Raw genomic sequence first — 13,913 nt, forward strand, 5'->3', positions numbered from 1 at the left:
GGGAAAATTCGATGGTTGTTCAAATTAAGTTGTGGACTTCTATATTTAAATGATGGATGTGGTAGAAATGATGAAAGAAGGTTTTGCTCAATGTGTAACACTCAGGAAAGGGAAGATGTGATACATTTTTTGGGAAAATGTTCGGTGTTGGGACAGATTAGGTTAAAATGGTTTGGTAGAAATGAACTTAGTAGAGTGAAAGTAGTTACTATGATAAGACAGGGACAGGTTGAGTTAGCAGATTATTGTAGAGAGGCATGGCCATACAGGTATCAATTAGTGAGCCTATTTAATTACTAAATCTATTAGCGTGATGTTAGTTCAATAGGATGAAAATATTAAAATTAGCATTCATAATTTGTTTGCTTATATCTATTATCTTTTTATCTGTCTTGTCAATCATGACTATCTTGTTATTATTATTGTCCAGATTTAGCCATACGGCTCACACTTCCTCTAAGGGGAAAATTCACTCATCCCAGATACCTACGGTATCAAAAGGATTGAGCTCTGGTGGGACTCTTTCCATGTTATCGAGTCCTAGGTGACTTGGTACATCGGTGTATCTCCCAAAAATTTTCGAACGCATCTGGACGTCGAAAGTAGCACAGCTTTCTGCATGATCTTATATAGATGTTCATTTAGACCCAGCTTTCTTATGTTTTCTAGAAGGTTCTTCAGGATGACTCCAGTGGTAGAAAGAATAATAGGTATCGTCTGGGTACTTTCCATTTTCCATTGTCTCCTTATTTGTATTTCCAGATCTCTGTACTTGGCGATCTTTTCGTTGTACTTAACACGCAGATTATTGTTGTTAGGTATCGCCACATCCATTAGTGTTGTTTGTCTTGTAAGTTTATTAACTAGCACGAGATCTGGTCTGTTGTGCACGAGATGTGCTACAGTTTGGTCTGTGAGCACAGTGCGATCCCAGTATAGCTTGTAGTTGTCATTCTCAAGCATACTCTCAGGAACGTATTGATAATATGGGAGATGGTTTGTTTGTAGAAGTCCCAGTTTAAAAGCTATCTCTTGATGGAGGATCTTTCCTACTAAGTCATGCCGTTCCTTATAGTCAGTTGCAGCAAATGCCTGGCAGCCCCTGTAAGATGTTGGATTATTTCTTGGGCTTGACATCCATATCGGCATTTGTCGTTTTGGACCTGAGGGTCTTTGACGATATATTTCAGGTAATTTTTGGTTGGTATAACCTGATCCTGAATGGCGAGTAATGAACCTTCTGTTTCAGGGAACATCTTTCCTGATGTCAGCCAATAGTTCGACGCTATATTGTCGACATAGTCTTGACTGACTTCATTCCGATGTCGCCCGTGCAGAGGTTTACCCATCCAGATACGCATTTTTTCGTTCTTAGTAAGATGGTTTATGCGCATTTCTTGTTCCCTCAGTTAAATCGGTGTTGTGTCATCTACTGCACAAATCGCGCGATGAAGAGTAGATGTCTCCGCCTGCACCTGAAAATAAGTTCGTAAATTAGTAATCTGTTTTTCTAATTGCTCGCTTATATCAATAAGTCCTCGTCCTCCTAAATACCGCGGTAATGTCGTTCTTTCTACTGCACTTCGAGGATGGTGTTTTTGTGCCTTTGTGAGGTGTGTTCGTACTTTTCGCTGAAGGGTTTCTATATCCGTTTTAGTCCACTTAATAATCCCAAATGAGTAGCTAAGCGCGGAAAATGCGTAGGTGTTTAATGCCTTAAACAAATTTTTACTATTAAGATGTGATCGGAGTAGCTGTTTTACTCTTCGTATGAACTCTGATGTTAATTCGATTTTCATTTGTTTATGGTCAATTTTCTGCGCTTGCTTTACTCCTAGATATTTATACATGTCATTTTCGCCCATAGCCTCGATGTTTTGGCCATTTTGCATATCGAATCCTCCGGGCTGAACCTTACCCTTGACTATATTTAGTACACGACATTTGTCTAACCCAAAGTGCATACTGATATCATTTGAAAAAGTTTCTACAGTTTTTAGCATTTGATCTAAGTGATTTCGAGTGGAAGCCATTAGTTTCAAATCATCCATATACAACAGATGATTAAGCTTCGCCACTACAGTATTGTTGTTTTTAATGCTAAAACCTGAGTCAGTGGAGTTCAATAGCTGGGATAATGGGTTCATCGCTAGACAGAACCACAATGGACTCAGTGAGTCTCCTTGAAATAGGCCGCGGTTAATTGCGAAATTTCCCGCTCGATATTGCTTTCACCAGGTATTTGGAGGTGAATTTTAGTCTTTCAATCTGTCAGTATATGTCTTAAAAAGGCCACTATATTATCATCGACTTTATATATTCTTAATATATCTATCAGCCATTCATGCGTCACTGAGTCAAAGGCTTTCTTATAGTCAATAAAGGCAGTGAAGAGGTTCCTTTTTTGGTGTATGCCTGGTTAGAAATGACTGAGTCGATAATAAGTTGTTCTTTGCAACCCATGGAACCCTTAGCGCATCCTTTCTGTTGAGGTTCTATGATATTGTTTAGTGCACAGTGTTGGTAGATACGCTGGGCTACACAGGATGTGGCCAATTTGTACAGAGTTGGAAGACACGTAATTGGCCGGTACTTGGCTGGATCTTGGGTATTATTTTGATCCTTCGGTATTAAATAAGTTGTTCCCTGAGTTAGAAATGATGGTATTTCCTGCGGATTAGAAATAACACGATTAATTAGTGTTGACAAGCACTCATGAGCACTCCAGAACTTCTTAAGCCAGAAGTTTTGAACTCCGTCTGGTCCAGGAGATTTCCAGTTATGAAGCTCTTTGATGATATTTGAGACTTCTTCTGTGGTGAAGGGTTCATAGACAGTTGTACGGTAGTGTTGACAGCTGTGCGCCGTATCTTCTATCCATCCAGCATTGGTGTTAAGAGCAGCTGGTGTGGAAAGTTGATTTCCCCAAAACTCCTGAATTTCTTCTTGGCTTGGATATGCTTTATTGGCACTTTCGACAGTGGAATTGAGTTTCCGATAGAACGCCTTCTCGGCATGCTCAAAAAGCGCAAACTTCAGTAATTGAGATGTGACTTCAGTATTTAATTTCCCTTTAATTTATTCTTTAAATCCCTTTTCCTTTTAAATTTTTAGTTTCCCGAAGTTTCTTTTTTGTTTTGGTTATGGCAGTTATATTTATCTTATTTGCCAGTTTGATTGTGATTTTGAGCCACCTGGCCATTTAGTTTGATGTTTCTGAGTAGTTTCTCCAGTACAGATTACTAATTTGTGGCTAAGTAAGTCGGGTAGTGGAGATGCCACAAATCAGCCTGGTTTTATATATAAGGATTATATTTCTACAAGCCCCGATTAATTTGTCGCGATTAGTCGACATTTTTTATCCTATTTTAATTAATTTCAGAGTGTTTTATAGATTGCACATGATAGATAGACTAATACTTCTTTAGTTTTTGCAATTGTTATAGTCGCTTTTTTTAAAGCGTGGTATATATCTTGTGCCGTTTAGAACGTTTCAGATATTTTAAATTTCAGTTAACAGTAATTTATCAGATGAAGCTTCTAATTATTCTTAAGCAAATGTACATTGTAGTTCGCCAATGACTCTTAAGTTAGCACAAGTTTATCTTCCACGAAAATAATTTTCAATTTGATTAATAACTTTTTTCCCTTAATACTAATTTCTTTACGTTAAATTCCATTTTGTTTTATACCAAGATTCCCTATAAAGAATAAATATATTTTTATTTTCCTCTGTTTTTTATTGCAAGTACTTGTCATAGGCCTGTTCGATAACGGCAATGTCGTTCGTATCATTTTTTCTATGGTAGTGCTATTTTCCGTTTGGGCTGAGAACAGTTTATAACAGTGTCATAATTTATCCAATCCTCGTAATGATTCATAACATTTTCAATATTGTTCTGAAGCTATTTTCTTGTGGCATTTTAAAGTAATTACTATTTAAATCAGTTCGTTTTTGGCAGTGGTCAGGTAAAGTTCTTATCAGTGCGTGAACGAGTCTTCATTAAGTGTTTGTTTATTTGTTTTTTGATTGTAATGATCGGGGATTCGGACGGAAGATATGAACCTCCTGATAGGGGAAAAAGTATAATTATAGATGAAGTAAATATGGAATTTAGCGGAAATGGAAAAAGCGACGAAACAGGTGGTATTGAAAAAATAATAAAACAAAAAAATAAATATAGTTCAACGGACCAAGGTCCATATTATGTATTTGTGCAAAGTAAAGAAGCAAACATAGGTAAGTTTCATAAAATTTCTACTGCTAGATTAATTTTAAATGCAGAACCGGAAATCAGGGATAACATTTTAAATATTTCTGTAACTGGTAGAAATAAAGTTAAAGTCGAATTAAATTCATTTAATAGTGCCAACAAATTAGTCGAGTCTAAAGTATTTCAAGAAAAAAATTACGAGGCTTATATACCCACTTTATTTACATACAAAAAAGGTGTAATAAAAAGTATTGACAAGGATATCAAAGACGATGATTTATTAAACACAATTAAACCTAAATATGGAAATAATTTTAAAGTTTATGAAGTAAGAAGAATAAAACGAAAGGTAAATGGCGAGTTACTCCCTATAATGGCAGTTATTGTTACTTTTAAGGGGCAAATGATACCTAAACAGGTAGTAATAGAAAAAATTATTTACGATGTAGACATATATGTTCCACGAGTAATCCAATGCAGACAATGCATGAGGTACGGTCACGTTAGTGCACAATGTAGAGGTAAAGTTCGATGTGGAAAATGCGGCAATGAACATAAAACAAATTCTTGTAATTCGCAATTAACATCATGTATTTTATGCAAAGGAAATCATGAAGCAATGGATAGGAAAAATTGTGAAGAATTTCATCATCAGAAACAAATTAAAACATATATGGCCACAGAAAATTTATCCTATAGTGAGGCTAATAAAAGATATGATAATAGTTACGCAACGGTGACAAAGAATGTAAATAAAAGCACTCATTACTCAGTACCAGTTAAACGCAGACGAAATTTAGAAAGTTATCCTAATTATCCCCGTTCAGGATATTCTGACGAGCATAAGGAGATTCTTTCATCTCCATCTACTAGTAGTCAACCGGTATATCAAAATTATAGAAATATCCCTAACTATTCCCAATCAACAATAAGCTCAAATTCAAATAAAAACTGTAAAATAAACTCTGTTTGTGATATGATTATAAGCACTTTTAAAAATGTATTAAAGAATAACTCAATAACTTTAGACAATATAAAAATGTTTGACGATTTTAAAAATAATTTAAGTCGTATTCTCGCAGATAATGAATAAGTTCAAAATTGTACAGTGGAACGCTAGGTCCATTGTACACAATAAAGGTCATTTTGAGAAATTTATTTTTGAAAATAATATTGATATAGCTATAATTAGTGAAACGTGGTTAAAAGAAAAAAATAATATTAATTTCAGTGGTTATAATATATTTCGAAGAGATAGAGATGATGGTTATGGAGGATTAGCTATTTTAACTAAAAAATACATTCAGTTCACAGGTCATCCAAATCATCATAAAATCAATCAGGTTATGAGTATATCAATATCAGTCAAATTAAAATCAAATAAAGTACAGAGAGTGAATGGAAAAAGTTTTTTAATAGTTTAAGTACACCATTTTTGGTGGCAGGAGACTTTAATTGTCACCATAATGCATGGGGTTGCGATCAGAATAATAGGGCTGGACTTAGTCTATTAACAGCAATAGAAGACTGTGAGTTATGTTTTTTAAATAATGGGGCCGAAACTATAATACCTAGATTATACACTAGAAATAAATCAGCTGTGGACATAACTATATGTTCCAGTGACATATCTTCCTGTTTTGATTGGAACGTTAAAAATGTAGCTCTAGGTTCTGATCACTTTCCAATAATAATTGAAAGCGATGTTGATAATATAACAATAGTTAATGAGAGAACCCGATGGAACGTGAACAGAGCAGATTGGTCGTTATTTTCTTCGATTCTTGAAACTATTGACACCAAAGATATAAATACTGATGAAAATATTAATATCATATATAATACATTTATTAATATAATTAATGATGCTTGTGAATTATCAATACCTAAGAAAAAAATGACGATCAATAGTAAATTTAATAAAAAATGGTGGAACCCAGAATGTGCACAAGCTATAAAATTTCAGCAAGAAGCTTTTTTAGAATTTAAACGAAATAGTACATATGAAAATTACATAAAATATCAGAAAGCAGAGGCAATTAAGAAAAAAACAATATTAAAAAGTAAAAAAGCTTCTTGGCGAGAATTTTGTAATAAATTAAATAAAAATACTCCGGTCCAAGAAATTTGGAAAGAAATTAAAAAAATCAAAAATACTTATAATGTCCCAAAAAATCAAGTACAGAAAGATAATTGGACTGAAGAATTTTTAAATAAGTTAGCTCCACCCTGGGTTTCACCAAATTTAAATGAAAATCATCCTAAAAAAGTGAATAATAATAACTCAAACTATTTGTTATATGAATTTACTCTAAAAGAACTAGAATATAGTTTAAAGTGTCATAAAAATACTGCTCCTGGATTAGACAATGTCCATTATATTATGCTGTATTACTTACCAAGGTGTCAGAAAATAAAATTGTTAAATATAATTAATTTAATATGGATGAAAGCTGAATTTCCGGATTCATGGAAGGATTATGTAATTATACCGATTTTAAAACCAAATAAAGATATAGACTCAGCGGATTCATATAGAGGAATTTCATTAGGATCGTGTATTTTAAAAACATTCGAACGGATGGTAAAGAGAAGACTTGAATTATGGTTAGAGAAAAATAACAAAATTAGTGATACACAATATGGGTTTCGTAAACTAAGATCGACATCAGAAAATATAGCTAACCTTATCCTAGACATTAATATATCCTTTTCTGAACGTAAATCCCTGGTATCTCTATTCATAGATGTAGAAGGTGCATATGATAATATCAAATTAAATATCCTCTATCAACAAATGGAGAAGATAGGAATACCCAGTGACTTTGGTAAAAGAATAATAAAACTGTATTCAAATAGGAAATTACAACTTCAAATCAATAATGAACTATTGCATCCAAGAATTTCTAATGTTGGGTTACCGCAAGGAAGCATCCTTAGTCCTTTACTATATCTCATTTATACCTCAGACCTACACAAAAAAGTTAATACAAGAGGAAATGTTCTACAGTTTGCTGATGATGTGTGTATATATGTACCTAAAGTTGAAATCGATCAAGGTATCAATATAATGAGTAAAATGTTTTCGACAATAGAAGAGTATTATTTTAATATAGGACTCAGCAACTCTACAAAGAAAACCCAAGCATGTATATTCTCCAAAAAACATAGATTACCACAATCTATAGTATTCAATAACGTTAATTTTGAGGTTCAAGCATCCATTAACTATTTGGGTATGGTAATAGATAGGAAGTTATTGTGGAACGAACACATAGACCGCTTAATAACAAAAACAGAAAAAGGATTAAATGCAATAAGATCGGTGTGTCATACAAGTTGGGGAGCTGATCCAAATGCTACGCTTACCTTTTACAAAGCTTATATTAGTTCAATAATAGATTATGGGTCAATTTTTTATAGTCAAGCAGCGAAGACTCACCTGAAGAAATTAGATAGGTTAGTAAATAAAGTCTTAAGAATAAGTATAGGTGCACTTAAAAGTACACCCATTTCAAATTTAAATGTAGAATGCAATGAACCTCCACTAAATTTCAGAAGAGATTACTTAACGGAGAAGTTTTTATTAAAAATGTATGCAAAGAAAAGTCCAGTAGTCCAAAAATGCTTTGATCTCAGTATTTACGATCTAGTCAAAGAATATTGGAAAAAAAAGCCTACAATTCCTATTATTGAATCGTACAAATACGTAATGATACAACTTAGTAAGGACATTTCGACTTCAAGAGAATTACCATGTTTTAAAATAGACTTAGAACACTTGGACAGCATAAAAGTAGGATATCTTAGAGACTACTCAGAATTTCCACAATATATCCGGAATAGCATGTTCCAAGCTGACATAAAGTCTATGTTCCCTAATTATTCATATATTTTTTCGGATGCATCTAAATCAGATTTAAAGGTTACATCTGCCTTTTACGATCCAGATCGAAAATTTAGTACAGTAGTAGATCTAAATATTAAAACCTCGATATATACCGCTAAATTAATAGCGATATTAGAAGCACTTAAATATATTGGTAATTTCTCAAGAACAAAATCTAATTACGTTATATTCTCTGATAGTAAAAGTTCAATACAAAAAATTGAAAATATTTCTAAATATAACAATATTGGATTTAATTATGTGTTATCTGAAATTATAAACCTGGTAAGTACAATAAAATTAAGAGGATCTAATGTAATGTTTTGTTGGATAAAAGCTCATTGTGGAATATTAAATAATGAAATAGTAGATAAAATTGCTAAATATAATGAACCATCTAAAGAATCAGAATATAAATGTGTAATTGAAGATCTAAATTCTCATCTAAGGAAAAAAATGATAAATTCATGGCAAAAAATGTACAATTTATCCAACAAAGGATTATATTATAAAGATATAAAACCAAAAATACAGTCCTCAACGTGGTTCAAAAACTCAAATTTTAATAAAGATATGATTAGAATACTATGTAGAATAAGATTTAACCATGCTCTGTCTCCGTTACATAAATTTAGAATTAATTTAACCGAAACTCCATTTTGCGAATGTGGCGAAGAAGGCTCAATTGAGCATTTAGTTTTAAATTGCTCATTAAATATTCGATGTATAAACCAATTTATAATAAAAATATACGAGTATATCAATAAGGAAAAAATTAGTATTAAAAGACCTTTTAATTTATCAGATTTAATAAAAACCAATAACTTGCATATATATGAAATAATTTTTCGCCACATACGTGAAATGAAATTGAATTTCTAATTGTATTATGGTAACAGTGTATATATTTCAAACATAAAAAGTTAGTTATATAAGTCCTTTGTTTTAACCCAGTTGTTAACCTTTCTATCCGTGGTCTAATTTTGTGTTGTGCAAATCGCCTTGATAGACCCCTAGGCGTATGTAATAAATCAGCAAAACCATATATTTTCCTTTTCCTTCCAGTAAAAAAAAAAATAAGAAAAAAAATAATAATAAAAAAAAATAAAAAAAATAAAATAAAAAAAAAAAAATTAAAAAAAAAATAAAAAAAAATAAATAAAAAAAAAATATAATGATAATAAAAAAAAATTTAACGTAGGTACGTACTTATATGTAAGTCAATAGAAGATAAGATTTTATTGTTGTTACGGGTTCTCTCTATGACAGTTGTTAAAAAAAAAATTAATTAATAACTCAAAACATAATAGGCTAATAGATTATGTCTCTAGTCATAAAATGAAACTACACACACACACATACTATTTAAATGGGAATCAGTCACAATTAAAGGTTACAGTACGTTTATTGACGTTTCACGATTTCCGAAGCGGAAATTGAAACGTAAATAAACGTACTTTAACCTTTAATTGTGAATTTTTTCGTTTTTGACTAAACATTTAACATTAAAATACTTTTTAGAATATCCCATTTTGTGCAGCTATATCTACCAGTCCCAGTCATAATATTGGAATAAACATACAACAAGTTATGAATATTTTAAAAAACAGACAACCTATTAACGGCATATCACCTACTTTAGCTCACAACATTGGATTAGCAGCTGAAAGGTATAATAGCAAAAATCTTTCTACATTGGTGTCCACAATAAATTCGAATACATGGTAAGATATATAAATAATATTTTTATTGTTTTTTTACCACTGCTGTGTTCTCTGAATTGTTTTATATATTTCCGTTATTGAACTATTTTCAAGTAAATAGGACCCCATATATCGACGGTGTCACGACAGAAAGGCATAAGCGCCATTGACAGTTTTTTTCAGGAGACACAAAAAACGTTTAATATCGCTTAATATTTCTTTTTTTACTTTTTTTGGCATTTTATTATTATCGAACTGAGGCATTCTGACTTACCATATGTTATTTATAAAACAATTATTATAAACATGAGATATTTAACATTTTGGTGCTTACGCCTTTAATGTTAGGTTCTGTGGTGTTTAAGCCTTTTTGAAAGGCGGTTACCATATTTCGAAAAAAGTATTTTGATCAAAAAATGTCGCTTAGGAACTTGTACGCCTTTTAATTTTACGGAATTATAACAAAAATGGAGAATAAATCTTTTCATTTTAAAGCATAACAATTAAGTAAAAATAATACAAATTAAACAATACACAATAATATATTTATGAGTTTCTTAGAGTTATATTGGTGTAAAAAAATACAAAAATAAAAGTTAATATAATTATCACGTTATATTAAGTAAAAAACAACAAAAACTATTAAAACGTACCATTTTTTCTACATTGATAACTAAGTAAGTTGTATTATAAAACTAATAGAAATAAAATGCAAATCAAAATTTGATAACAGAAAATAACATTTATCAATAACAAAACAAACTAATAGAAACGAAGAACCGATATAACAGAAAATTGAACCAGTTGATGAGCTAGAACGCAGTGAGCTAGAACTAATGCTGTTAATTTTAGTCTCATTTTTAAAAAATACTGTCAAGGATGATGAATCTGATTCGGAGTTTAAAGAATCATTTTGTTGTATAAAATCATTACAACCTATCTTATCATCAACTAATGAACTAAATACTATTACGGCACTATTACTACTATCATCAGTATCATCACTATCTGAGTAAGCTACAAGCTTTTTATCACAGGTTAATAAATCAGTCTCTTCTTCGGCAGTTTCATCAATATTCGAAAATAAACGGCTGTCAATATTCAAATTTAGACTTGAGGAAAACTGAAATCCACAATGGCATCATCATCTAGAACAGAACTAGGCATTTGGAGTTCTTGTTCATGGTCTTTTAGTACAGGCTCTAAAAGAATATCATGCTTTAGCGCTTCATTGAGGACCTCATTTTCAATGGAAAATGAACCATGGTTTTTATTATTTCCGCTGGATTCCTGCACATTGCTTTTCTGATCTTCCCAAATGGATTGCAATGCAAGATTCATTATTTTGTGCCCCCGAGAAACCATTCTAAAAACCATTAAAAAAAAGAAGTAAGCGCCATTCAAATGTTAGTTTTTTAAAATAATATTACTACCAAAATATAACTTTAAAATTAAAAAAAAAAAAGAAAACTATACAACAAAGTCAATATATATTTTATTTAGGTTCAAATCTTATTTAAGTCGGTGAAGTAGTAACTTTTCTATGGCAAATCTAAGTCATAGTGTATTTTAAATGGCCAAATGGCGGTTAGATAAACGAAAAAATTTTTTCTGAAAAGGCCTAACCGACAGTCGGTAAAATTGTACATTCTTATGATATATTATGATTTCTCAAGATAAATAATCTAACTAAACGCTTAAGAAAACATTAAATATTAATAGTATTTCAAATTATTGTTTACCTTATTGATATAACCACGTTTTCAGACCCAAGACGTAAGCACCACCTTCCACTACGGATCTTGTCGCTTACTGATTTCGGTGTCTCTTGGCGGTTAGAAAATTCAAAGCTTGTTTAGCCGAGTTGGAATTTTTTACAGCTGCGTCATTTTAATAGTCGATAGGACGTAAAATGTATTTTATTTTGATACCAAAACATAAATTTATAAATTTTGGCGCTTATGCCTTTTTGTCGTGACGCCATCGATATAGGACCCCATCTGTAGTCAGCATGCATTGTATAATGTTAGAAGTAGATATAAAAATTGAGCCAGTATACAAAAGTAATCCATAAAGTTTTAAAACATATTGCTAAATTTTAATTTCAATCTTTAAGTTACAAAATTTTATTGATTTAAGTCATTTTAATTTCAGTATATACAGGGTGAGTCATAACTATTGGGACATAGACTAAAGACAGGTTATTTGGACCAAAATATGGCTGTTGGGCCAAATATGCCTTAATAAAATCTTGCTGAGAAAAAAGATACAGGGTGTTAAAGTTAATTTTTGTTTTTCGTTTTTTGCTAATATTTTACCTGTATATTTATAAATTGCTATCAAAATTGGCACAGAGGCATAATCTTAAACAAGAAATAGTATTTTATTTACAATTTTACGTTTTGTCATAGAGGGCGCCAAGTGGATCATTCCTAATGATCAAATTGAGTCTAAACTTTTTCTGATGAAACTTTTTAGTAATTTTTATTACAAAATATGACGTAAACATCATTTTTACGTAAAATTGGTACTCTTGTTTAAACATGATAATTTCAACCGTTTTCGATAAAAACGCAGTCGAAATGCTTAGAGTCTTAAAAAATGATTTCAAATATTATTTCATTTATGAAAAGTATGCTTTGGACTGTCAGATAATTGTTGTTGGTAAATGTCATTTGTTCAGAGTAAATTATTTTTGATGTGACAGTATAGTGTAATGTTGCATTTTTTAAAAGTAATCATTACTTTTTTTGATTGAAATGCCTCGTCACAATCATTTTACTAATGAAGAAATGCGAGATATGATTGGCGTATACGCACAAGAAAATTTTTGCGGTCGCTCGGCAGCCAGAAGGTATGGAATGATATACCAAATTACAAAACTTTTGCAAGATTATATCGTACTTTAGGTGAAACTGGGTCATTTCACACTAAAAATCGGGGTGGTCGACCAAAACAAATCACACCTACAAGAAGATGAACTTTTGGTTCGAGCAGATGAAAATCCTGAAATAAGTTCACGACATCTATCAGCAGCAACAGCAGTAAGTCAGTCGTCTATTATTAGAATTCTAAAAAAAGAGAACCTCCATCCTTATCACTTCACTCCTGTTCAAAATTTACTTCCAATAGATCTTCCACGACGGTTACAGTTTTGCCAACGTATTCTGAATAAACATCGCAATGACACTTTATTAGGAATATTATGTTCATCGACGAAGCAACTTTTACCAGACGAGGGGTTTTTAATGGCGAAATAGTCATTATTGGGAAGAAGAAAACCCGCATGCTATTAAAGCTAGACATTTTCAGCATGAGTTTAAATTGAATATTTGGTGTGGCATTATAGGTGACCAACTACTAGGGCCTTATGTTCTTCATCCGAATTTAAATGAAAATTCTTATTTATTCTTTTTGGAAAATACTCTTAGTGATATTTTAGATGATCTGTCACTGGATGTAAGAAGAAAAATGTGGTTTATGCAGGATGGAGCGCCACCTCATTTTTCATTAGCTGTTAGAAATCATCTTAATGACGTATTTCCTCAACGATGGATTGGCAGAGGCAGTAATTTTCAATAGCCACCAAGAAGCCAACAATGAAATTAATACACGAGACGAACTTTGGAGATACATTCAAAATGCAGCTAATCTTATAAGGGGACAGAATAATATTTTTTTAACGTCCGAAAATCCTTTATAAAAAGAATTAGAAAAGGCATAGAAATCGGAGGAGACCATGTAGAATATTTAGTTTGAGTTTTTCTGAGTTCTTTTAAGTTAAAGTGTGTTTAGTTTTGATTTATCGTGAAAACGGAAACCTTACGTTAGTTGCAAGTTTGTTTATTAGTTTGGTATTTGATAGTAAAATTGTAAATAAAATACTATTTCTTGTCTAAGATTATGCCTCTGTACCAATTTTTATAGCAATTTATAAATATACAGGGAAACTATTAGCAAAAAACGAAAAACAAAAATTAACTTTAACACCCTGTATCTTTTTTCTCAGCAACATTTTATTAGGACATATTTGGCCCAATAGCCATATTTTGGTCCAAATAACCTGTCCTTAGTCTGTGTCCCAATAGTTATACCTCACCCTGTATT

At 31.6% G+C, this 13,913-nt stretch overlaps 1 protein-coding gene across 1 annotated transcript in view; it reads left to right on the forward strand.

Annotated features, from left to right (window-relative positions):
• The window catches only part of LOC140443466 (uncharacterized), a 132,727-nt gene that overhangs the window by 98,850 nt on the left and 19,964 nt on the right, over positions 1–13,913 (forward strand). Inside the window, exon 9 of the mRNA XM_072534751.1 lies at positions 9,625–9,827. Within this exon, the coding sequence (XP_072390852.1) occupies positions 9,625–9,827 (203 nt within the window). The remainder of the gene's footprint in view (positions 1–9,624; positions 9,828–13,913) is intronic.

The sequence above is a fragment of the Diabrotica undecimpunctata genome, chromosome 6 (genome assembly GCF_040954645.1).
Source record: "Diabrotica undecimpunctata isolate CICGRU chromosome 6, icDiaUnde3, whole genome shotgun sequence".
Lineage (NCBI taxonomy): Eukaryota > Metazoa > Arthropoda > Insecta > Coleoptera > Chrysomelidae > Diabrotica > Diabrotica undecimpunctata.